Below are 23,640 nucleotides of genomic sequence, written 5' to 3'. Positions count from 1 at the left end.
ATCCACTACGTCGCACACAACAACACTTGAACTTTTTCCGTAAAAAACCTAAAATTGCACACACCCAAAAACGCTAAACCAAAACAAAAAGATAAGGAACGTAATATCCAACCATCTTGAGAAAATAGAAATCACCAAACAATCAGATGAAATCCTAACAACCCAATATGAATAGAAAATAATAAAGTAAACAAATAAAGTAAGTGGGATCACTCAAACTAACAAAGGGTAACTTCTACTTCTCTTTTATCTCTGACCTTGTTAGTAGGCTAAGGTTGTATTTTTGTATTCTATTTTACTAATGTATAATTAGTATTCTTTTTTGTTAAATAAAAATTGTTTTTCATATTGCACGATGATCATACGCTCTAGTAGAAATTTGATTCCCTTCATAATATGACTCTAATTTTTAAATTTATAGTTGGGAGTTCCATAAATTCAAGAATAAAAAGGTTAGAATACTTCATGCTGGGATTTTTTTTTTTTTTTTTTTTTTTTGCAGTATGATTGGTTGATTTTATTAAAGACAAAACTTGAAAAGCTTGTTTCTATTACATGTTTTGTATCATAAAGCTTGCTTCTATTACATGTTTTGTATCATGTTGATTCTTCCTAGAGATTGTTTTTTAGATGTTGATTTGTGTAGTGTATATTTGTTGGCTGTTTTCCTATTCTCTCGATATTATCTTGTAAAATGTTGGGACATTGTAATGTGGAGGAAGGTAACAAACTTTGCACAGTGTTTTTTCTTTATCTATCAGTGAGATTCTGTAGATTTTGTGGCCCGGTGGTTTTTCCCCCACAGAGATAATTTATTATACAATTGAATATCTTTTATATGTTGCGGTTTTTTTCATTTCTTTTTATTCAAGATGAGAGAGTGTTAAAAACTATATAATATTATGATGTGTAAACGATGGAATAGCCAAGAAGTTACCAGAGATAAAAGAGTAATTTCGACATTTGTCTAACAAATAGATAGTTAAAGAAACTACTTCAAAAACTAATTTAATACTCTCCCTCACGAATGACTAAGATTGTTAATTAATGGCATCCATATTGGATAGCAACGACAAGAACATAGAACATGTCAATGTTTTAGTAAAAAGATCTACAAGTTGCATATGTGACTGGATAGACAACGATTATACAGTCCCTTTAAGAACATGAACTCGGATTAAATTGCAATTGAGCTAAAAATGCTTCACATTCACTTGTGAAACATGGGATTAAAGACAATGTCAACAACTACATCATTATCACAAAATATATTGTAAAAAGTCGATCAACACATAAGTGAAAATCACTAAGTAATTGTTGAAATCAAACAATTTCACTAGTTGAGACAGCTAGAGCTCGATATTATACTTCGCCTGACAAATGAGACATGGTTGTTAGTTTCTTAGCTTTCCAAGAAACTAAAAATTCGCCGGAAAACACACAAAATCCAATAGTAAACTTGTGTGAATTTACACATGAGACGCAGTTAGAATCTGAAAAAGCTTATAATTGAAACAAGAAAGAAACTGCCAAAAAAAAAAAATCTTATCCTAGACAAGACTTACGATGTTTCAATAGTTTGTGAACAACAGGAAGAATAGACTTTCTAGGTTGAGCCACAAATTAACTACGTTGGTGCACAACAAGCATAGGATCTAGTCATGATGTGGTCAAATATGATAGTGTACAAATGAATTTGTGATAAACTGTTGGATCTTGTAATAAAGTACCTTCGTCTGACTGAAGTGATATTAGGATCAAGTGAGAAATGAGAATAGCGCCAAGAAATCAAGTGTCTTCACGTAACTGTAAGGTGTAGTTTCTTTAATGCCTTTGTTGGAATGAGCAAGTTCTAATACCAAAAAAATATTGTAGTGAACCCGAATCTTTGACTTTAGATGTCATTTGAGAGATCAATCTCTAAAGAAGAAGATCATTCGATGATAATATCATCCACATATACTAGTAAAGCAATAAAAGATGATCCTTTGCCACACATGTGAAAGTCACTCTTTGATTCTTTGAAACCAAGAGAAAATAGAACACAAGAAAGCTTGTCATGTCACCCTTGCCCCAAAGGCCACTCCTCGTGATTAGATGAGGGCATGCCGCCTAGACATTCATTACGTATCTCTCCACGAGATAACTCTCTGAACGGCTAGTAAGCAGAACAACTCTTACTCTTGTCTCTTTCGCAAAGCTCTTCCATTGAGCCTTAGAACCCTTCACGACTTTCTGTGGCAGAAAACAACTATTCAACTTAGTTTTGTCGCCTATTGTTAGAGTAAAAATTAGTCGCAACATTGGATGAAAAATGGAACTAGATACTGAGTCTTAAATTGTTAAGAAGATCAGGTGTCAATCAAGTGAAATATAAGTTTGGAGTAAAAATATGTTGAAATTAGTATTTTGTGTTTGGGATGTAGAGTTTAAGATGAAATTCTTTTATAAATATGAAAAATAGTGAAGAGAGAAATATACATTTATTAAATAAATGTGAAAAATGAAGGTAGGGAGAAAAATTGAAATTTCTCGATAGATGTAAAAAGAAGAAAAACAATAAAGATAAAGTTACTTGATAAATATGTATATTTGAATAATAATGAGTTCAATAGATGGATGATCCAAAAATTGAGAAAACAAAATGGGAAATGACTGTTTTTTTTTTTTTTTTTTTTGTAAAAGATACGGAATAACCCTTTGATGACAGTCAAATTCAAGTGGAATTATCCAAATGCACTTGAGTGCATGCGAAAAAGTAGTCTTCTCTCGCTCTATCCCGTTTCACTCTCTTCATCTCGTTTAATCTCTCTCAGTCTTGCATGTTTGGTGTCACTATCACTCTTCTTGTTTAGTTTCGTTGGTGTCATTCAACTTCATCCATTTTGATTGGTATGGCTCTTGTCCATTTGTTGGTGTTGCTTGACGTTAGAGAAGAAGACTATGCCAGAGAAGAAGAAGACTAAACCGAAGAAAGAAGATGTGTGGGAGAAGAGAAAAAATTGTGACGGCCAGGAGGAAGATTGAAAAGAGAAAAAATCAAATCAATATTGACGATAATGTTGTAATTTGAAGGGAGCACACGTTAATAGACATTTGACTTTGATTTAAAAAAATGTGGATCATTGGCTATTTTGAGGCTTTTAAGATAGAAGAATAAGATGAATAATGTTCACCCTTGTTTACTCTAAGTTAACTAAAGAAGTAGAAGTAGGGGGCGGAAAAGAATTAAAATGACTTTATATTACTATTAATAATAATATAGAACTTTTTTTTTTTGAAAAAGAAAAAGGGGGAAAATGAGAAATAAAAACTCCGCTATGCGGCTGCTTGGTCGTCATGGTGGCATTCTGTCTTCACATTCAATCATTTCATTTTTGCTTTTTAAACCCACATTTTTTCTTTTTACAAATGTTCCTTAAGCTCCATGGCGTTTCATATTTCCATTACCCACTTATAAATTTCCATTACCCACTTCACTTCACACCTCAATCCCCCCATTATTCATGGAGCCCCGAAAATCAGACAATGACCATCTAGTCCTCACCATCGACCCACCGCAGAAGGAACAGATCTCACCCTCTCCCACCACCACCACCACCACCACCACCATCACCAGAACCAAAACCCTCCGTCGTCTCAACTTCTCTAAACCAAAATCCCGCTTCGATGAACCTAACTACCCTCTTTCCACTCCCAGAACCATCCCTGAATCTACAGATCTCCTTCAACCTCCGCCAGAACATGAAGACTCAACTTCTTCATCTTCATCTTCTTCCTCTTCCTCCGAGTACGAAGACGGAGAAATCGGACTGGAAAACGAGAACGAACGTAAAGCCGGACGAAGACGGAGAAGGAAGGGAAAGCGGAAGAAGATCAATAAACGAGTATTAATTGAATGGATATTGTTCCTCACCATAACTACTTGCTTAATCTGTGCTCTAACACTTGAATCAATTCAAGAGAAGCAGATTTGGAGCTTAGAGGTTTGGAAATGGTGTTTAATCGTAATGGTGATTTTCTGTGGGCGTTTGGTTTCGGAATGGCTTGTCGGAGTCCTCGTCTTCGTAATCGAACGAAACTTCATGCTCCGTGAACGAGTCTTGTATTTCGTCTACGGTCTCCGCAAGAGCTTCCAGAACTGTGCTTGGTTAGCGCTAGTTCTAATCGCTTGGATGATAATGTTCCCCGACGTTCACCACAAGAATAAAGTCCTCCTAAAGGTTTTCCGATTTTTAATAGCCGTCCTAATCGGCGCCACCATCTGGCTTCTCAAGATCCTTCTCGTGAAAGTTCTTGCATCCTCGTTCCACGTCGCGACGTTCTTCGATCGAATGAAGGAGAGCGTGTTCAACCACTACATCCTCGAGACACTATCCGGACCGCCACTGGACGAGGAGGAGAGGGATAAGGAGGTAAATCGTGGGCGGGGGTTGATGCATATGTCGAAATCACTGCCGGCGCGGTGGCGGGAGGGCGGAGGAGGACAGACTCTGTCGAGATCGAAACGGCAGGATTCTTGTCAGAAGATCGATATGGAGAGATTGAGGAAGCTGAGCTTGGAGAGGAGACCGTCGGCTTGGAGTGTGAAAAGATTGGTGAGCTATGTGAGGTCGTCGGGACTGTCGACGATATCGAGGACGGTGGATGATTTTGCCAACGCCGAATCAGAAATTACGAGTGAATCGGAGGCGAGGAACTGCGCTCAAAGAGTGTTCAAGAATGTCGCTAAGCCGGGTGCCAGGTCCTCTCTCTACAATATAATTAATTTTTATTTTATTTCTTTCTAACATTTTATTCAATTTTTCCAAATGGTTGATTAAATATTTTAATTAACCATTTCTTATTTAAAAAGATAGATGATGTTGAAATAACATGGCACCCATTTTCCTTTTTCTTTTTTCTTTTTTCTTTTTTCTTTTTTTTTAACCGATTCTTTTAATAAATAAAAATACTTTACCATAAATAAATTCTAATCCACCTTTTTATATATATATATATTGCTCGACTTTATAACAACTAAAATGTCTCTTGCACTCCATGTCTATTTAAGCCCAAATTTCCTTTATATAACATAGAAAAAGTATTTCTATCATTAAATTTTAGCTAAGATCTTGAATCATTTTAAATTAATTCTATAGTTTTCTTTCTCCTCCCCAATCCAACACTTTGCTTCTATCTTAGATGTAAGAGGCATCTAAAATATGAACATACATGTGTCTTTCTTTTTTTTTCTTTTTTTTTTTTTAGGGTAGGTTGAGTGTGGGGTTTGATTGCTTTTTTTTTTTTTTTTTTCATTATTCATTATTCATTTAAAAAGGAAAAAAAAATCAATAATTCCATGGCCCACCCAATTATTCCAAACCTCTATAATTGAAAACATAATCTTACACAACCCAAATTGAATCATGTTGCCATTGCATTTTTATAAAGGTAATTTTTTCTCTTAAATTTCTATTTTAAAGAATTAAAACCCAATAATGAAACAAAGTATTTCGAGTTATTTATTTATTTGTTGTAGTCAAACAAACCAACAACAAACTATACTCCAAACTATTTATGGAATTCTTTCTTTATTAAGAAAAAGTAATGTTTTCAATTAGGTCGATTACTACTTTCCTATATACAAAGTTGTTTTAACAACAGTAGTTGTATGCTTGCTTTATAAAATATGTCCTACGGATATACTGGTTAGTCAACATAAAAAGTGTTTGAAACTTTCTTATTCTTTTGTGTGGACCTACGTAGGACCCGGCAGGACACAACTGTTGTTGTCGGAAGATAAGTTACTTTGTCATGTTGTCTTATATTTATTGATTCAATTTTTTCTAAAACTCGAATAGAGATTTTTTTAAAGAGATTTTGTCAAAAATTAAAAAATCCACAAAATGTTTATACGCGACAAAATCTGTTCTACAAAATGGCTAAATATTTTAAGTTTCATTCTATTTCGATTCATATCCAAAATTTTATCTCCCATCAATAAAATTAGATCTTAAAATTAATCATTCAAACATAAATTTAATTGAAATTAGTTAAATATAAGAAAAATAATAATAATAATAAAACTTTCTACCTCCTCATTTTTATTATTATTGAGACTTAAATATATTAATTCCGTGTATTTTTTATTTGAACTGGTTAGTTTCATAACCATTTTTCTTGTATTTCTTGAATCTAATTATATTTCTGTTTCACCATCTATCTATTAATTTTTTTAAAAGAAGCAGTCTTAATCTTTTTTTTGCGACATAAGAAAAAAAACCATCCTCCTTAAAATATTGTCTATTTATAGACATTTTAATAAACATTTTAAAAAATGTCTTTCAATAACAGATTTAAAATTTTAGTATTATTTATAAACATTTATGTATATATTTGAAAATATTTTAAAATAATAATAACAACCGAACAAAAAAATAGAAGGGTTGAGTAGAAGTTAGAAGATAGGTAAAATATATTGGAACCAAACAAATTCAGTTACTATAAAAGCATATCAAGATGTCCACAAATATTCTGGATCCTAATTCCATCCCTGTCATTAGATGTGTTGATTAGAAAAGACAGCTTAGCAGCTCTAAAATGATGTATATGTCCTTGTCTTTTGACAGTACAATGCACAATGACTTTAATCTGTCCTCTTCCTGCTCAAAATAATAAAATCAAAGAAACAGAAAAAAGTAGATTCAAACTGTACAAAAAGGTTAGTTGTCAATTGGTTCATAAATTAACAAGAAAAACCCTTGGGGGTGCACCTGTCTTAGTGCATCTCCAACGTGGACATTTTTGACTTTCTAAAATTAAAATTTTAATTATTTCGTCAGGTAGCTTGTGAAAAACGGAATTTAACCTCTATATAATTATTGCATGTAGGTGCTTGAATTGACGAGAAAAAAAATGTTTTTAAAAAGTTTATTTTTATTTAAATTCTGTTGATAAAAATGTTCCAAAAAACTATTTAAAATATTTGAAGAAAAGTTAAGGGTTGTAATTAGTTTTATTATTTAATCAAGTGTAAAAAAAAAAAACTAATAAAAAAAACCGATGAGATACAGCACATGACTCTATTTCATTGAGTGTAATTTGGATTATACCTGCTATCCGCAGAAGATGGTACATACTAGCTGCACCTAAATAAAAATTAAAAGAATTGAGAGTTTCTTGTTTAAATTTGTATGCATGTTTCTTTTATTTAATTTTCTACCAGTTTAATTGATTCAAGATTAGTGCTTTCATTTCTTAACTAGTCTCTTTCTAGCTTTAGTTCAAGATTATTAATTCATGCCAACTTGTTGACAATTGTGTTAACCTGTTTTTTCTTATTTATCTGATTATATGATACTTGCGATGGCTTAAATATGTAATTTTTAGAAAATTTAGTTACTAACTTTCAAAAACTATTACGAATGACAAGCTACTTAAAAATATAATAAAATTTTAAATTCTATCCATTATTGATGTTGATAGACCGATCTACAGTGTCTTAGACTATATTTTATAAATATTTTAATTTATTATGTTATAGTTCAAAACAGTCTTTTTTTTTTTTTTTTTTTTTTTTTTCTTCTTTTTGGCTTATGATTAACTCCAGTCGTATGCAGGTAAGCTCAGCTATGCTGTTGACATATATAACCTTATATTATATATTATTTTAAATTTTTGTTTGGATAAAAAATAAATAAAAAAGCCTATCATAATTGCATGTGGAGTCGATCATATTGTCAGAGTCATTATATTTATTTTATTGTATGTTTTAAGAAAATTATATTTATTATCGTAACCAACCACATTTTAATGGGTCCACATGCCATTACAGCTACTTTATTTGGTTTAGTTTAGAATTTTCTGTACTATTTATTATTATGATGATGAAGGAAAAGACCCACGTTACTGTAAAATTTAAAAAAAAAAAAAATGGAGAGATGATATGATGGGAGTTACCACTAAATCTAAATGATTGTTTTTGTAGAACTATATTATAATGTGAGAAAAATATTATAGTTTCTGTTGCAGTGAAGTTGACTTAAAAAGAAAAAAAAGGGAATTTAAGAGTTTAATGTTTATTTTGTCAAATTTTCTCGCAAACTATGCTAGTTTATATTTTTCAATTTCTTCTATTATTTATCTGTACTATTATATTAATAAAGGGTTGGTTTCAATTTCTTCTATTTTGTCAATAAGGTGTGTGGTCTCTTTATGTTTTAAGGTAAAATTCTCAACATATACTCCAAATATTGTGTAAGCTCGTTAGACTTTTTAAAAAGTATTTTGTCAATAAATTGTCTTCAACTTGTGTCTAACAGATCTTCTAAAAAGCAAAATGGTGTAATTTTAACATGAAACACTTGGAAATTGAGTTTACATTCAAATTCATTTTGTAGCTTCTAAAAAAAGAAAGAAACTGATCAATTTTCAAACAAGACTATAAAAGATGGTGGACTAAACTTGTAATTTAACTAGGTTGAGAAAACAACTGTAGTAATCTTTACTTTGTTTTGATGTTTTGACAGATACATTGAAGAAGAAGATCTATTGAGATTTCTGAAGGTTGAAGAAGTCAACACCATTTTCCCTCTCTTTGAAGGCGCCATTGAAACAGGAAAAATCTCCAAATCCGCTTTCAGAAACTGGGTGGTTTGTAAACTGTCTCCCCACATCCTAAATTCTTTCAACACCCCTTTCCAAATGATATAAGAATTTTGACATGTCGTTTGATGCAGGTTCATGCCTACATTGAGCGGAAGGCATTGGCACATTCTTTAAACGACACCAAAACCGCCGTCCAGCAGCTGCACAAGCTGGCCAGCGCCGTTGTCATTGTGATCATCATTGTCATTTCTCTTCTCGTCCTTGGCGTCGCCACCACTAAGGTCCTCTTCGTCATCACCTCTCAGCTTCTCCTTGTTGGATTCATGTTCCAAAACACCTGCAAAACCATCTTTGAATCAATCATCTTCGTCTTTGTCATGCACCCTTTCGACGTTGGAGATCGCTGCGTCATCGATGGCGTCCATGTAAGTATATATATTGTTAGCATTATGAATGATGTCTTAGAAGTTACAAGTTTAAATGGAATTTAAAATGTTTTTCCTCGTCCTTTCCATGCTATATAGTTAGATGGAAAGTTTAAGAACCCTTTAACACAATATTGAAATTTTGAGTCTTGGTTTATTATAGTTCAAAATTGATTAGTACCAATCTAAAAACTTAAGTTTCCACCCAACTTAAAATTTAACAAATAAATTACTAAATAGATTTTAGGGGTATTTTGGGATATTGAATTTATCATAATCTATGAGTTATAATACTGTGTGTTTGTGGTGTAGACTATTTAAGACTATTTAGATCCATAATGGAAGGGGTTTGTAGTGTAACCTAAAATCCAAGTTTGGATCAAGCATTTTAGGTCCAATTTGTTATATCAAACATTTTGCTTCCACAAGTTTCAATCAAACTTTCTTTTTATTCGAGTTTTTGCCTTCCATTTCTCACTCATTCCATCAACCCTTTCATTCCCAATAATCTTTACCTTCGATTTTTCACTCATTACAACAACTCTTTCATTCTTAATAATATTTATTACATTTCAGCAGCCTTTTCAATGCAATGCAGGTAAGAAATAGTAAACACTACGCAAAGAGAAAAAGATTGGATGGGTAGAAAATAATACATACTCAAAATGGCATTTGATGGTGGTTAATCGTAGTTTATAATAGTTAGGAAATACCAACTACTATAATTGGAATCTTAAGATTATAATAACACCCACTCAACCAACTTTATTTGATGGCTCAAGCATCTCTAATATGATTAGCTTAAATTTGGTTGAGTAGCAGTTTAATATGTAATCTAATGTAAGTCTTCTTATCGTGATTTCCTTCTCGACGGTATTGACATTTATTCGTTGTATCACAAATTTAAGTTAGAAAGACCCTTGTTATTCTAAATTAGAAAAGAAAAATCCTTGTTGATTGATTTAAGTTTTGAATCTAATTTTCATTTGGTTCCTAATTTCACGTTTTACTTTTGAGTTTTGCATTATATTTCATTTATGTTCAAGTTCCAAAATATTACCTTTTTTTTTTTGTTGCTCTTTTTAAGTTTTTAGTTTTGTTTCTATACACAGTCCATTGATTCTAAAATGTACGCTCTTACTCTTGCTTTTGGATACTCAATATTGATACTTCCTGTAACCATTTTAAACTGCAATTTATAGGAATTGGGTGATTTTTTGTTTTCAGATGTTTGTAGAAGAGATGAACATTTTGTCGACAGTGTTCTTGAGATTCGACAATGAGAAGATTTACTATCCCAACTCGGTTCTGCTGACGAAGCCGATCAGCAATTTCAGAAGAAGTCCCGACATGTCGGATACAGTCGATTTCACCATTGACGTCTCCACTTCTTTTGACAACATCACAGCCCTCAGGAAGGCAATGCAAATGTAAGCATTCTCATCTCCCTTCGTTAAAAACTCCATTACGTTATAGGTTTTAAAGATGTTTACACATGACACTCTTATACCTAAATCATACATGATAATAATCATCACACATAAGTCAGTTTTATACTCGACTGAATATAAAATGAACTGTTAAAAATGTCTACTTCTTTTAAAATCATAGGTTTATAAGTTTTGTAATATTACTAAAACTTTTTTAATTAATAGCGTAAAGTACAAAGTTTAGTCTCTAGGAAAAAGCACTTCGTTTTTTAACCTTGAAAAAAATATAAACTTCCGTTTTCGTGTCCAATAGAAATTTCAATTTTGCAGAAAAGTTTTGATCTATTTAACATTTTTTAGTCTTTACAGACCTATTAGTCATTACTTTGAGAGTTCAAATCTCATTATTAGACATAAGTTATGTCTAATGCACTAGTTATTGTAGGTAGAATTGAATGTGCAGGAAGCTATTAGACATTTTTACTGTTTTAGGACATTTTAGAGCAATTAAAAGATTATTGACGTAATAGGAATCAAATGTTTTAAACAAAATTGAGATATTAAATTTCAAGTTTTAACACGTTTTTTCCAAAGTTCCAATTGTTAAATTTAACTGGCCTACCCATTTAGAATTTTAATTTTTAGTTTATATCCGTGCTTAACTTTACACGTTAGCCCAAACGTTTAGGTTTTCAGGTCATCATTAGTTCAAAATTTGTGCTGTTTACTTTTCCTTTCAATATCATTAGTTTATTGCGTTGAACATTATATGAATGTTTGGACCCACTTGTGAGGAAGAATATAGTAAAAAATTTGTTAAATTGAACCCAACTTCAATCTTATCCTCTTTGTTAATTCATACTTGTTATTTTATTTTATCAATTAAATTATTTTTAGTTTTAAGATTAAACCATCGATTTTTAAAAGGGTAATAGATGTCTTATTTACTCTGCACATCTTTAATATTTTCAATTAAATTAATAAAAACAAATACTATAGGTCCAGCTATGCCTTTTCGATCAATTCTACAATATTAATTTTTGTTTTAGTTCTTTTACTTAAAAGGTTAATTGGCCGATGGAAGAGTTAGAATTTACTGTTTATGATTGGATAACACTTCATATGTGGTCTATGATTTCGTTACTTCATGAATAATTCTTGTCATAGAGAATGTTTACTAGAGTTTCTATCAAACATATGGACTAAAATTTTAAACGTTTTTTTTAAAGTAGAGGATCAATTTTGCAAGTTAACCATTGAAAAATTTGGGTTAATATATGTAAAATATTTTGCAGATACATTGAGAGCAAACCAAAGCATTGGAGCCCAAAACACTCGTTGGTAGTGAAAGAGATTGAAAATGTGGACAAGATGAAGATGAGTTTGTGTGTGCAGCACACGATGAACCTTCAAAATTTCCCTGAAAGAAACAACAGAAGATCAGACCTCATTTTGGAACTCAAAAGGGTTTTTGAGAATCTGGGCATAAAATACCATCTCCTTCCCCAAGAAGTTGTTGTCACTCAGTTCAACTTGACTAATGGCAGAATGGCTATCCCGTCTTCGTGACAAACGAAATAATTGGAAGATGCATTTTGTTCGTCCTACATTTATGATGCATTTTGTGCGTTGTGACAGCCACACACGTTGAATATTTTCTTGTTGTCAAGGAAAATGAGCTAAAATAGTCCTTTACCCTACGGGTTGTGGAAAGTGGAAAGTGAGAATTTGGAGGATTAGTTTTATTGTTATACTTAGAGTTTTGTAGTTTTGATTTCAAAGAAAACATGGAAATGTGAAAATTTCAACAGTGAAGGAGATATTTTCCCAATCTTTTGATTTTCACATCAAATTTTATCTTTCACCTAGCTCCACTTACATATGTATGTATATTTGTTCTGAGAAGATACATAAATAATTTACTACGATACAACAAAAATTCTCTACCATGTCCCCTTTAGGATAACAACTCAATCGAAATATTTGCAGCACCTACGACAATTTTTTTTTTTCTTTTTTTTAAAGCTTCACGCGATAGCTTGAACCTGAACTCCATTTCAGCCAATTTTTACACCTCTCTATTCTCAGTATCTTTTCATGCATTTTAAGTCCCCGAGCTATCCCTCATCATCTACCATGTGGATGAGAGGCTAAAGTACTCGTTTCTAACTTCGGTTTTCTTGGATTCTCCTTTTATATTTTAGAATTTTATGAGGACTTAAACTTGTTTCATTGTAATTGGTTCTATTCTAAATGCTATTGATTTATTGTTATATGTTGGATGCATGGGGATGTTTGACTATTGCTTGCACTAAATTGTTTGACTCGTGACAATTAGTAAGAGTTGGTTAGAAATAATAGGTTAATTAGATTAGCTACTAAATCTATTGATGTGCATTAGAATTAAACTTATTGAATGTCAATCAAACGTTAATACATTAGACATTCCACCTAAGGGAACCTAATGCTAATTGGAAAACTCGATATTGCATGCTATTGGATTAGAACAATTAGAACCTTAAAACAATTTAAGGGAACCTCCCAAGCTAGATAGTTTTAATATAGAATTTTCACAAGTTTTACTTTCTTGCAACTTATTCTCTTGCGCAATTTCACTCAAAACCCCCTCATCGATTACCTTGGGTTGTAAATTATTTTGTTTGAAAATCAATGTGCTCTTTGCGATCGACTTGGACTTGCCACTAAGATTAGTTATTGGTGTGTGATTCAGATTATTTTGCACGGATTTTGGTTACGAAATCTGTTTATGCCAGAAAATTAATCTGTTTTATCATGTAAGACAATTACTCATAAAATTCATACACTAAAGTAAAATTTTCTTTAATGAGACAACGTAAATTTGTTGGGCTAAAATTTTTTTCTTTATATTAGGTTAACTTCTGGATAATTTTAAAAAATGTAACAAAACACCAAATTATTTACGGTCTCGGTAACAAAGCCCATGAAGTTAGCCAGCTTTTAAATATTCCAGATTTGTCCGTTCGCCTTTCTTCTTCTCTTCGCTGCGATTTCTTTCATCGTTTTGGTTTTTTTTTTTTTTTTTTCGCTGTGATTTCTTTCCATTTCTTTCGTCTTTTCCTTTTTTTTTACGTCATTTAAATTTGGGTAACCAAATCTAAACAACCGTGTACCAAAAATAGCAAAATCTAAAAGATTGTATATAAAGAATATTTTTTCTCTTCTTTTTTTACGTCGTTTATATTTAAGTAACCAAATCTAAACGGTACAAAAAATAGCAAAATTTAAAAGATCTAAAAGAAATCATTTAGATTGGAGTAGCTAAATGTAAACGATCGTGTAAAAAAAATAAACGATCGTATAGACAAATCTAAACGTCGTGTACCAAAAGAATTAAAAAAATCGTTTAGCCAAATCTAAAGGATCATGTACCAAATTTTGAGCTAAATCTAAATGATTGTGTACCAAATTTTAAGCAAAATCTAAACGATTGGGTACCAAATTTTAAGCAAAATCTAAACGATCGTGTACCAAATTTTGAAAAAACAAAGCGTTTAGATTTGAGTCCAAATCTAAACGATCGTGTAACCAAATTTAAACATAATCAAATTAAATAATCATGTGACAAAATTAAACGATAGAATGAAAAAATAAATTGTACCCAAATCTAAATGACCAAATTTAAACGATAACCAAATCTAAAAGATCGTATAAAAATATATTACGCACACGTTGTTGACGGCGTGGTTGACGGAGCATTTTTTATATTTTTTACGGTGGGCCTGTGAGTTTTTTCTGTTTTCGAAATTGTTCTGTAAAATATAAATATTTTGTAGCTTCGTTATATTTTTGAAAAGATCCCTTAACTTCTTTGATATAATTCTTGTAATAATCTTAAGACCATTTTAGATGGTCGTATTACTTTTTTTTTTTTTGTTTTTATTTTCCTCTTAGACAACCATATGTTTGTTAGTGTTTTAATCCATTTTGCCCTTGTTTGCATATTCTTATTGTTCAGTTCTGGATTTGGTACTTTGTCCCAGGAATCTCTAACCGTCAAAAAATGGAAACAACAATATGATTGTCAAAAAAACTCGCTCTCTTTAACACGTTTCGCGACTCTATCCTTATTTATGTAAGCAGTTCTAAAAGTACTACACCGTCTCCCAGGTAAAACAAGCACAAAAAATTTGATCAATTGTACATTGAAAATGAAGGCCGAAATGGAACACCTTTTCTAATTTGTATGATACTACTCAAATATGTGAACTTTGAATGCAGAGAAGAAAAATGGAAAAGATCTGCATAGAAGAGGATAGGAAACTTGTGACTTTTTAAAGGGATGAGATGTTGCTTTTATAGGCCTTCATGCCACAATGGTTGAAAATGAAATGTGCATCCTTCCGCGAAAACTCCGTGCATTTCGTGTGCAGCACATGGAGGAGTGGCATTGAACATGGAGGGCGAGAAGAGTTAGAAGACTATAATAATATTGATAATAATAATAAGAACAACAACAACAATAAGAAGGGGTCTTTTTAAAAAATATAATAAAGCGGCAAAGTATTTACACTTTATAGAACAATTTCAAAAATGGAAAAAACATAGAGGCCCACCGTGTAAAATATAAAAAATGCTCCATCAATCACTCCATCAACAACGTGGGTGTAATATATTTGCTACACGATCGTTTAGATTTGACTATTGTTTGGTGCATAATCGTTTTTCAATTCTATCGTTTAATTTTGTTACACGATTGTTTAATTTGGTTATACGATTGTTTAGATTTGATCTTTTAGATTTAGACCCAAATCTAAACGATTTTTTTTTTCAAAATTTGGTTACAAGATCATTTAGGTTTGGCTAAACAATTTTTTTAATTCTTTTGCTACACGATTGTTTATTCTTTTCTACACTATCGTTTAGTTTTGGCTAAACGATTCTTTTTTTAAATTTTTTTTGGTATACGATTGTTTAGATTGTCGATGATTTATTTTTTTTATACGATCGTTTACATTTAGCTACTTCAATCTAAATGATATTTTTTCAAGATTCTTTATACATGATCTTTTAGATTTTGCTATTTTTTGTACACAGTCGTTTAGATTTGGTTACCCAAATTTAAACAACGTGAAAAATAAATCAGAAAAGAAGAAAGACAATGGAAAGAAATCGCAGCGAAAAAAAAAAAGAAGAGAAAAAAGAAAGATGATGGAAAGATTAAACGACGTAAAAGAAGAATAAAAAAAGAAGAAAGACGGTGGAAAGAAATTGCAGCAGAAAAAAGAAGAGAAAACGAAGAAAGACAATGAAAGAATCGCAACAAGGAGGAAGACGATGAAAGAATCGCATTGAGCAAAATAGTACTTTAAAATTTAACGAATAAACTCTAGGTTTTGATCTCTACCTCTAATATTATCTCACACACAACATTTCTAAGATGTAGTTCGGAAGTAGTACTTTAAAGGCTACATGTATCAGTTTAGTGTATGCACTCTAGAGAATTTGCCTAAAATTCCAAAGGGTGAGACTCTGACCCCTACATTCACATAGGTGAGTATATCAAGAATACTCTTATAGCTAGGTATTCCACTTGACATCAAGTATAGATCTCATTAAGAATGCAATTCAACCTTTTCATATGCTTCAAGATATCAAGTTGTGACTCTGGGTCATAGGAAGGAACTCTTTATATTGTTTTTGCATGATTCATTCCAAATCACTTATGACCCTTTGAAGCTATTTCTAGGGATCTCTAGTCTATAGGTTAAATTTTCTTTACAGGTGATTCATTTTTCTATAGGTCTCATCCTTTCTGAGGTTTTAAATACCTTTTCTCTAGCGAGTCCTTTCGTCAAAGGATCTGACAGGTTCTCATCAGTTCGTATATGACCCACTCTAATTGCACCAGTAGTGAGGAACTCTCTAACGGTGATGTGCTTACGACGAATTTTTCGTCTCTTTCCATTAATAACGCTTATGAACTTTTACAGTTGTTGAAGTACTATTGCAATGGATCAAGATGGTTAGTACCATTTTTTTCCACAAGAATCTCTGATAGCAGACTCCTTAGCCAACCTCTTTCGTAACTAGCAATTATTAGTGCTATTATATTTGACTCCATCATTCGCTGAGCCAAAATAATCTACTTCTTGGATTTTCAAGAAAGAGTTCCACTTACTCTATTAAAAATATAGCCGCTGATAGCCTTTGAGTCATCTGAGAGGGAGTTTCAGTTAGCATTGCTATAGCTTTTGAGAACTTCTGAAAACTTTTGATATTGTAATCCTAGGTGGGTTTTCTTTAAGTACTTCATAACCCTTTCTATAGCATTTCAATACTTCATACTAGGTTTGCTTGTAAACCTACAGAGTAATCATACAAAATAAGCTATATCAGGTGTAGTGCAATCAACAACATATTTGAGACTGCCTATAATGCTCGCATACTTGTATAGGTTAACACTGTCACCAGTGTTCTTGAATGTCATGCCCCATCCCAAATGTTGCCCCTTGCGACCATTTGAGAGGCGTGCCACCTAGACATTCGACGCATACCTCTCGCGAGATAACACAGCGAACACCTAATGAGTGAAACAATTTCATAGACTACGTGTCGCCACGTGCCCGAGACGATACGGAGCGTCCGACGTCCTCAAAATAGGTTAGTTTCAAAACAAAATAGGAGTCGCCACCATCCTTTTTACGGTGTGATTGAACATCGAAATAAAGTAAACAATCATAAAAAATGGTCTGCGAAAAATAGAGTTGAGTTCGGGAGTCATTTGTGTATAAGAAAGGTGTTAGCACCTCACAACACCCGTTTAGAAAATGGTGGCCAAATTTCAAATCTTGAATTGAAAATATTCTTTAATTTCTTTAAAAACTAATGTCTTATTTACCGCTCATTACTCCAATATTTGAAGCAATGATTTCATAAAATAAGTGAAGAACATTCCATCAATTAGACTATATTGAAGAAAATCTTCTCACCTCAAGAAAGTGAGAAATTAATACAATAAAATCCGTCATAGGAAAAGCCTTCTAATAAAGAGATTTTTTTAAAAACATTAATTAAAATCATTTTTTCTTGGGATCAAATCTTGGACTCCCAAAGATGTGATCCCTCACCTCAAGAGTTCTAGAAAATCAGACTCTCAAATTTCCTAGATTCAGTCGTAGGATTTCGTTTAGGAAAAATGGTATAAGTTATTAGGAAAGATTGATTAGTAAACCTTATGAAGTCATAGATTAAATTTTGAACATTTGAAAAATATTAAAAAAATATAACTTTAAAAGAAAAAAAAATTCTAAATGATTTAGAAAAAGAGTTTTGTGCAAGATTTTAAAACTTGGATAATTTTAATTTAGAAAGATTTTAAAACAGTGAGAATTTTAATTACAAAGAGTTGAAAATTTTAAATAGGAAATAAAATGAGGCTTAGAAAGTATAAATAAACAAGAGTAAAGAAGCGTCATAATAAATTATGCAAACATAAAATAACATATTGAGATTTTAATAAAAACATATTGGAGATCGATCTCGAACTTCCAAACAATCAATTTCCTCACCTCAAGAATTCTAAGAAATTGGACTTCCAAATTTCCTAGATTCTATCGTCGGATATTTTTAAAGAAAAATAATTTAAAATGTTAACAAATTTAAACAATTATTAGTAATAATATATTAAGTTGATCACAAAAGAAGAAAAAAATAAAATATAAAAGACAATAACATATTAAAGAAGCAATAATCAAGGTGAGAAAAATATTAAAGAAGCAATAATCACGAGAAAATAGTAATGAAGCAATAATAAATGTTATAAAAAGAAAAAAGAATTAAATAAATAAAAATGCTAATTATGTATAAAAAAGAAAAAACAATATATAGAAAATAAAACTTAAGAATAAATTAATAAAAGAAAGACGTAATAATAAATAAAAAATAGATAACAACAAGGTATGAAGAAATATGTAATAAATTAAAAAAACCAAGATAATAAATAAATAATTATGTGAGAAATAAAAGTAGAGAAATAAGAACAATAATAATAAGCAAATATTTAATAATGGAAAACTTACATAGATGTAACAAAACCCATGAAATTAGCCATTTTTTAAATATTTCAAGTTTGTTCTTTCATCTTTTTCTCTTCCTCGCGATAAAATCGTCTTCTTTCTCTTGTTCCATATTCTTCCTCTTGCGATTTCTTTTATCATCTTTCTTCTTTTCTACGATTTCTTTCCATAATCTTTCTTATTTTTCAATTCTTTTTTTACGTCGTTAAATCTTTTCATCGTCTTTCTTCTTTTGTTTTTTTCGCTGTGATTTCTTTTCATCATCTTTTTTTTCTTTCTTTTTTCTGATTTTGCGATTTCTTTCAATGTTTGTTATTCTTTTTTGATTCTTTTTTACATTGTTTAATATTTTATTCGTCTTTTTCTTTTCTGATTCTTTTTTATGTCGTTTAATTTTTCCATCGTCTTTCTTCTTTTCCTTTTTTTTTGCTGTGATTTCTTTCCATTATCTTTCTTCTTTTCGAACGACCGTAAAAAAAATATCAAATCTACAAAATCGTGTATAAAAATCTTGAAAAATTTCATTCAGATTGGAGTAGCCAAATATAAACGATCGTCTAAAAAATAAATCATCGATAGACAAATTTAAACGATCGTGTACCAAAAGAATTTAAAAAATCATTTACCTAAGTCTAAACGATCGTGTAAACAAATCTAAACGATCGTATAAAAAAATAAACGATCGTGTAGCAAAAGAATTTAAAAAAATCGTTTAACCAAATCTAAACAATCGTGTCGAAAAATCTAAACGATCGTATAAAAAAATAAACGATTGAGTAGTAAAAGGATTTTAAAAATCGTTTAGTCAAATCTAAACGATCGTATATCAAGATTTGAAAAAAAATCGTTTAGATTTGGGTCCCCAAATCTAAACGATTAAATCTAAATGATCATGTAACCAAATTTAAACGTAACAAAATTAAACGATCGTGTAACAAAATTAAACGATCGTGTAACAAAATTAAACGATAGAATTGAAAAAATAAATTGTAGCCATATCTAAACGATTGTGCACTAAATAATTGCCAAATCCAAATCTAAACGATCAAATCTAAACGTGTAACCAAATTTAAACGTAATCAAATTTAAACGATCGTATAACGAAATTAAATGATTGAATTGAAAAATAAATTGTAGTCATATCTAAACGATCGTGTACCAAATAATAGCCAAATCTAAACGATCACAAATATATTACGCGCGCGTTGTTGACGAGGCATTTTTGGTATTTTACACGGTGGGGGTCTGGGCTTTTTCTATTTTCAGAATTGTTCTATACAGTGTAAATACTTTGCCGCTTTTTTATATTTTTGAAAAGACCTCTTTAATCATTTAGTATTTCTCCACCTATCTTAGTTACCCTAACTAAATGGTTTAGTTACTTTAACCAAACTACCTACAAAATTTTAAAAGTAGTTAAATAACACTTTTTTTTTAAAGAAAAATGTAGTTAATCATATAATTCAAAATAAACCAAGTTAAGGTAAAAGTTAATCTAACAATTAAATTGATTTTAAATAATGTCAGACAAAAATAGGTGGCTACAGTATGTTCCCCTTCGTACATCCTTGTAGAATTTCAAGGTGAACGAAGGTGTAGCAATAATTTTGTGAAGGTAAAATACTTCAAACATTCTAACAGTGTCAAATGTCAGAGATAAACAAGCATCTCTTGACAAGATAAAAAGATTGGACGCTGGAAATAAACAAGCACCATAATAGCAAAAAATGTCAAGGGCTAGGGATAAACAAACGCCACATGACAAAATAAAATGTTGGAGGCTAGGGATAAACAACCGTCATCACAGAAAAAATAAAACGTTAGGGGTCAGGGATAAATAGCAAGTATGAGACATCCTATTCAAGATCACACAACATGAATAGAACATTCTATTCCAGAACACATAACAAGAATAGAGCATTTTATCCCAGATCGCACAACAAGGATAAGGTATCATATCGTCTAGGGTACAAGTTGACTTTATTCGAATACAACATTAAATCTAAATATTTTAGTATAAAGCAACACAATATTCAGAGATCATAGTATCATCACGTCCTTCTACTGGAAGTTATTCAAGAAACACTTTCTTTTCCTAAGTAAAATCACTTACGTAAGTGGGTGGAAAGCACGTTGAAAATCACACGATTCATGAACCCCGAAAAGATGGTCGTCAAAATTTCAAACATATTTTTACAAATTCTTTTCTTTATTTGGAAATGTTTAGTAGATAGAACTACTCACTGTTACTGTCGACTAGTCTCCTAGGTTAGCTTTCCAGGCTCGTTTCGAAACCTTTAATCGAAGATGAGCTCGTTCCTCGTCTCGAATCCTTGACAATTCTTCGGTTCTTTCTTAACAAAATCAAGGTAAAAAAAAAAACAACTTCAAATGGCTCGATATCTCTATTTATAAACCTTTCCCAATGAGTTTTTCCATATTGAAATGATTCCTCTAACCGAGGCGGAAAATGGTCTAATCCTGGAATGCCACGTGCCTTTGTTGACCTATATCCCGAAGTTAGATTGGGCGTCATATTCCTATCAATCATCGACCTACTGATATTTGAGTCACATCACTGTTTCTAAGTAGATAGGCCAACCTGTCTGTTTGATCGTCGCGTGCCCTCTCCGTGTAAAGATCCTTATTGCCTAATTCATCTACAAATTGTACCTTACTAACAAGGGTCTCCTCGCGCATCTTTCTTATTATAGGGCTTTCATCGCATTAGTGATTTGCGATTAGGGCCTTACAACCACTACCTTCTTATGGAAATTTCATCCTTGAAATTCAATGGGCTAGCGCGAATAACTGAGGGTACTTGGCTTTCATTTGTTCTTCATTTTTCCAAGTAGCCTTCTCAACTCCAGTTCAACAGAACCTTGACCATGGGAATCACCTTTGTTCTCAGCTCTTCTCTATCCAAGATGCGTAGGGTTTTTCTTCATAAGTCGAGTTTTCTTATACTTCTATGGGTTGGTCTTAGAGGATATGCAAGGAATCTGGCATATATTGACATATGCAAGGAAGACATGATGGATTCTAGACAGTTCTGCAGGAAATAGTAACTTACAGGCCATTGGTCCTATGCGTTCTAGAATCTCATATGGTTCGATGTATCATGGACTCGGTTTTCCCTTCCAATGTTGGAATGTTAACTATTGTAGTAGAAAAATTCAATCAAGGACAGTCACTCGTCCCAACTTCCTTTGAATTGTAGAACATAGACTCTCAACATATCTTCCAATGTTTGAATGGTCCTTTAAGATTGACCATCCATTTGCAGGTGGAACACAGTGCTAAAACATAACTTCGTACCCAACCCGTCTTGTAATTTTGGCCACAAGCTTGGCTATCTCTCATTTCATACTTGGCTATCAATAGTAGGCCGTTAGTGAAGGAATGGAATTCCTAAAGCGAAAGCGTATGAACGTCGTGCAAGTGAAATTCAATTTATGAAACCAATAAATTCAAAGAAAAATAATAAACATGCTTCTCATGGAGGAAAATGTGAAAATAAACTAACCTTTGTAGAACCAATTCTTCTTCCAGGCTTCGAGACACCACAAAATCTTCCTCGTTATTCTCCAAGTAAGGAATCACAGAGAGTTGTGGGCTTCTGTAATTTTGGTGAGGGAAGAAGCTTTTGAGAGAATTTTTGTTTCCTTTTTTTTTTTGAAATACAGAGAGATCGTAAGATTGTATTTTATTTTATTTTTCTTTTTAAAAACAAATCTTAACCATGGAGGGGGAAGTTATCAAAATAACTTCCCCTTCTTTCCCACGTAGAATAACTCCCAAGGGAGTTATTCATTCTATATATATATATATATATATATATATATATATATATATATATATTAAATAAAATAAAAAAATATAAATTTAATTAATATATATTATATCTTATATAATATAAAATCAATAAAAATTTAATTATATCTCATATAATATAAACTTTATATTATATCATATATAATATAACCAATGGTTTAGATCTCTCATATAATCTATAGTTCTAATATGAATCGAATTCAATTTTAACCTATAGTTTATTTATGAATCTTATTCATATTATTATTATTATTTGAATCATATTCAAATATTAACTTCTCTCATAAAAACTTTACATTATAATGTATCAAATACATTATATTAATTGTATCATATACAATTTATTCCCTTTAATCAATTTGAACAATTCAAATTAAACCAAAATAAATTTGATTCTCATTTATCCTTATTGAGCTAACAAGGGGACCTTATGGACCTACAGATTGAAGCTCCAATGAAATGAGATTAATTAATTAAACTCTTTAATTAAATTAATCTATATTCCTTAACTATTAGTCATTCCACTAAAGACTAATAGTTGCACTCTTCTTACTGTAGATATATTTTTGTGTCCATTAGATATAACTAATCAACAGTGCAATGACCCTTCACAAATTGCTCGTAAGTAATGCTAGGCCAAAAAATACCGTTTTGCCCCTGTAGTTACATCTAACTCCTTAAGTACCACTGATTCCTCTAATGAACAATAATTATAGTCCTACTATAACTGAACTCCTCTCAGGCCAAGAGAGGGTGTGGCGCCACATTGTTCAAGCCCTGAAATCAATCCTTAAGAGAGCAAATTCTCTACTTACTCTATCTATAGAGAAGGAGTGAATTCCTTCTTGTGTAGCTGCGTTCCCAGCTCCCCAATCAGACAAATCCCAAAATGGTAGGCATATTGAGTCGGCTACATAGGCCACTCTCACCCATACAAATCAAAGGATCGCCTTCATAGGCAGGAGTTCACAACTCACTCAGGATTCAGGTCAAGTCACCTATAGTCATCCCGGTGAAATGTAGTCTCAACTAGTAATTAACGGTGTTAATAAGAGAGACTATTCATTTCATGGTCCGGTCTTATACAAACTCTTTGTATAGAATACCCCCGCTCTAATGTCTCGACATGAATGATTAGGATCAAATCATTTGTAGCACTTTAGAACAATTGTAACAACTACAAAGCAGGCCGTATTCGTAGTGTCACCAGGATAAGGTATCCAGCTTTATCAATTTACTATAGACCATTTTGGTTATCACTTAAACATGATCCACTTGTATGTCTCCACATACATGTTTAGGTTA

At 31.7% G+C, this 23,640-nt stretch overlaps 1 protein-coding gene across 1 annotated transcript; it reads left to right on the top strand.

The window, feature by feature from the left end:
* The first annotated feature begins 3,222 nt into the window (after positions 1-3,222).
* Positions 3,223-12,275, top strand: LOC103496913 (mechanosensitive ion channel protein 10). Its single transcript, XM_008458953.3, has 5 exons — positions 3,223-4,744; positions 8,511-8,634; positions 8,721-9,014; positions 10,242-10,444; positions 11,740-12,275. Exons 1-5 carry the CDS (start codon positions 3,507-3,509, stop codon positions 12,011-12,013), a joined length of 2,133 nt encoding a protein of 710 aa, XP_008457175.2. The 5' UTR covers positions 3,223-3,506; the 3' UTR covers positions 12,014-12,275.
* The last annotated feature ends 11,365 nt before the right edge of the window (positions 12,276-23,640 follow it).

This window comes from Cucumis melo, chromosome 5, assembly GCF_025177605.1.
Source record: "Cucumis melo cultivar AY chromosome 5, USDA_Cmelo_AY_1.0, whole genome shotgun sequence".
Classification (NCBI taxonomy): domain Eukaryota; kingdom Viridiplantae; phylum Streptophyta; class Magnoliopsida; order Cucurbitales; family Cucurbitaceae; genus Cucumis; species Cucumis melo.
The sequence above is the reverse complement of the archived record's forward strand: the minus strand, read 5'-3'. Positions and strand labels throughout refer to the sequence as shown.

What these genes read in the sequence shown, in the direction of transcription:
- LOC103496913 (XM_008458953.3), top strand. Translation starts at nt 3,507, where the DNA reads ATGGAGCCCCGAAAATCAGACAATGACCATCTAGTCCTCACCATCGAC. An exon ending in GTCGCTAAGCCGGGTGCCAG is followed by an intron (nt 4,745 to 8,510) that starts GTCCTCTCTCTA and finishes ATGTTTTGACAG; the next exon opens with ATACATTGAAGAAGAAGATC. An exon ending in CTCAGGAAGGCAATGCAAAT is followed by an intron (nt 10,445 to 11,739) that starts GTAAGCATTCTC and finishes AATATTTTGCAG; the next exon opens with ATACATTGAGAGCAAACCAA.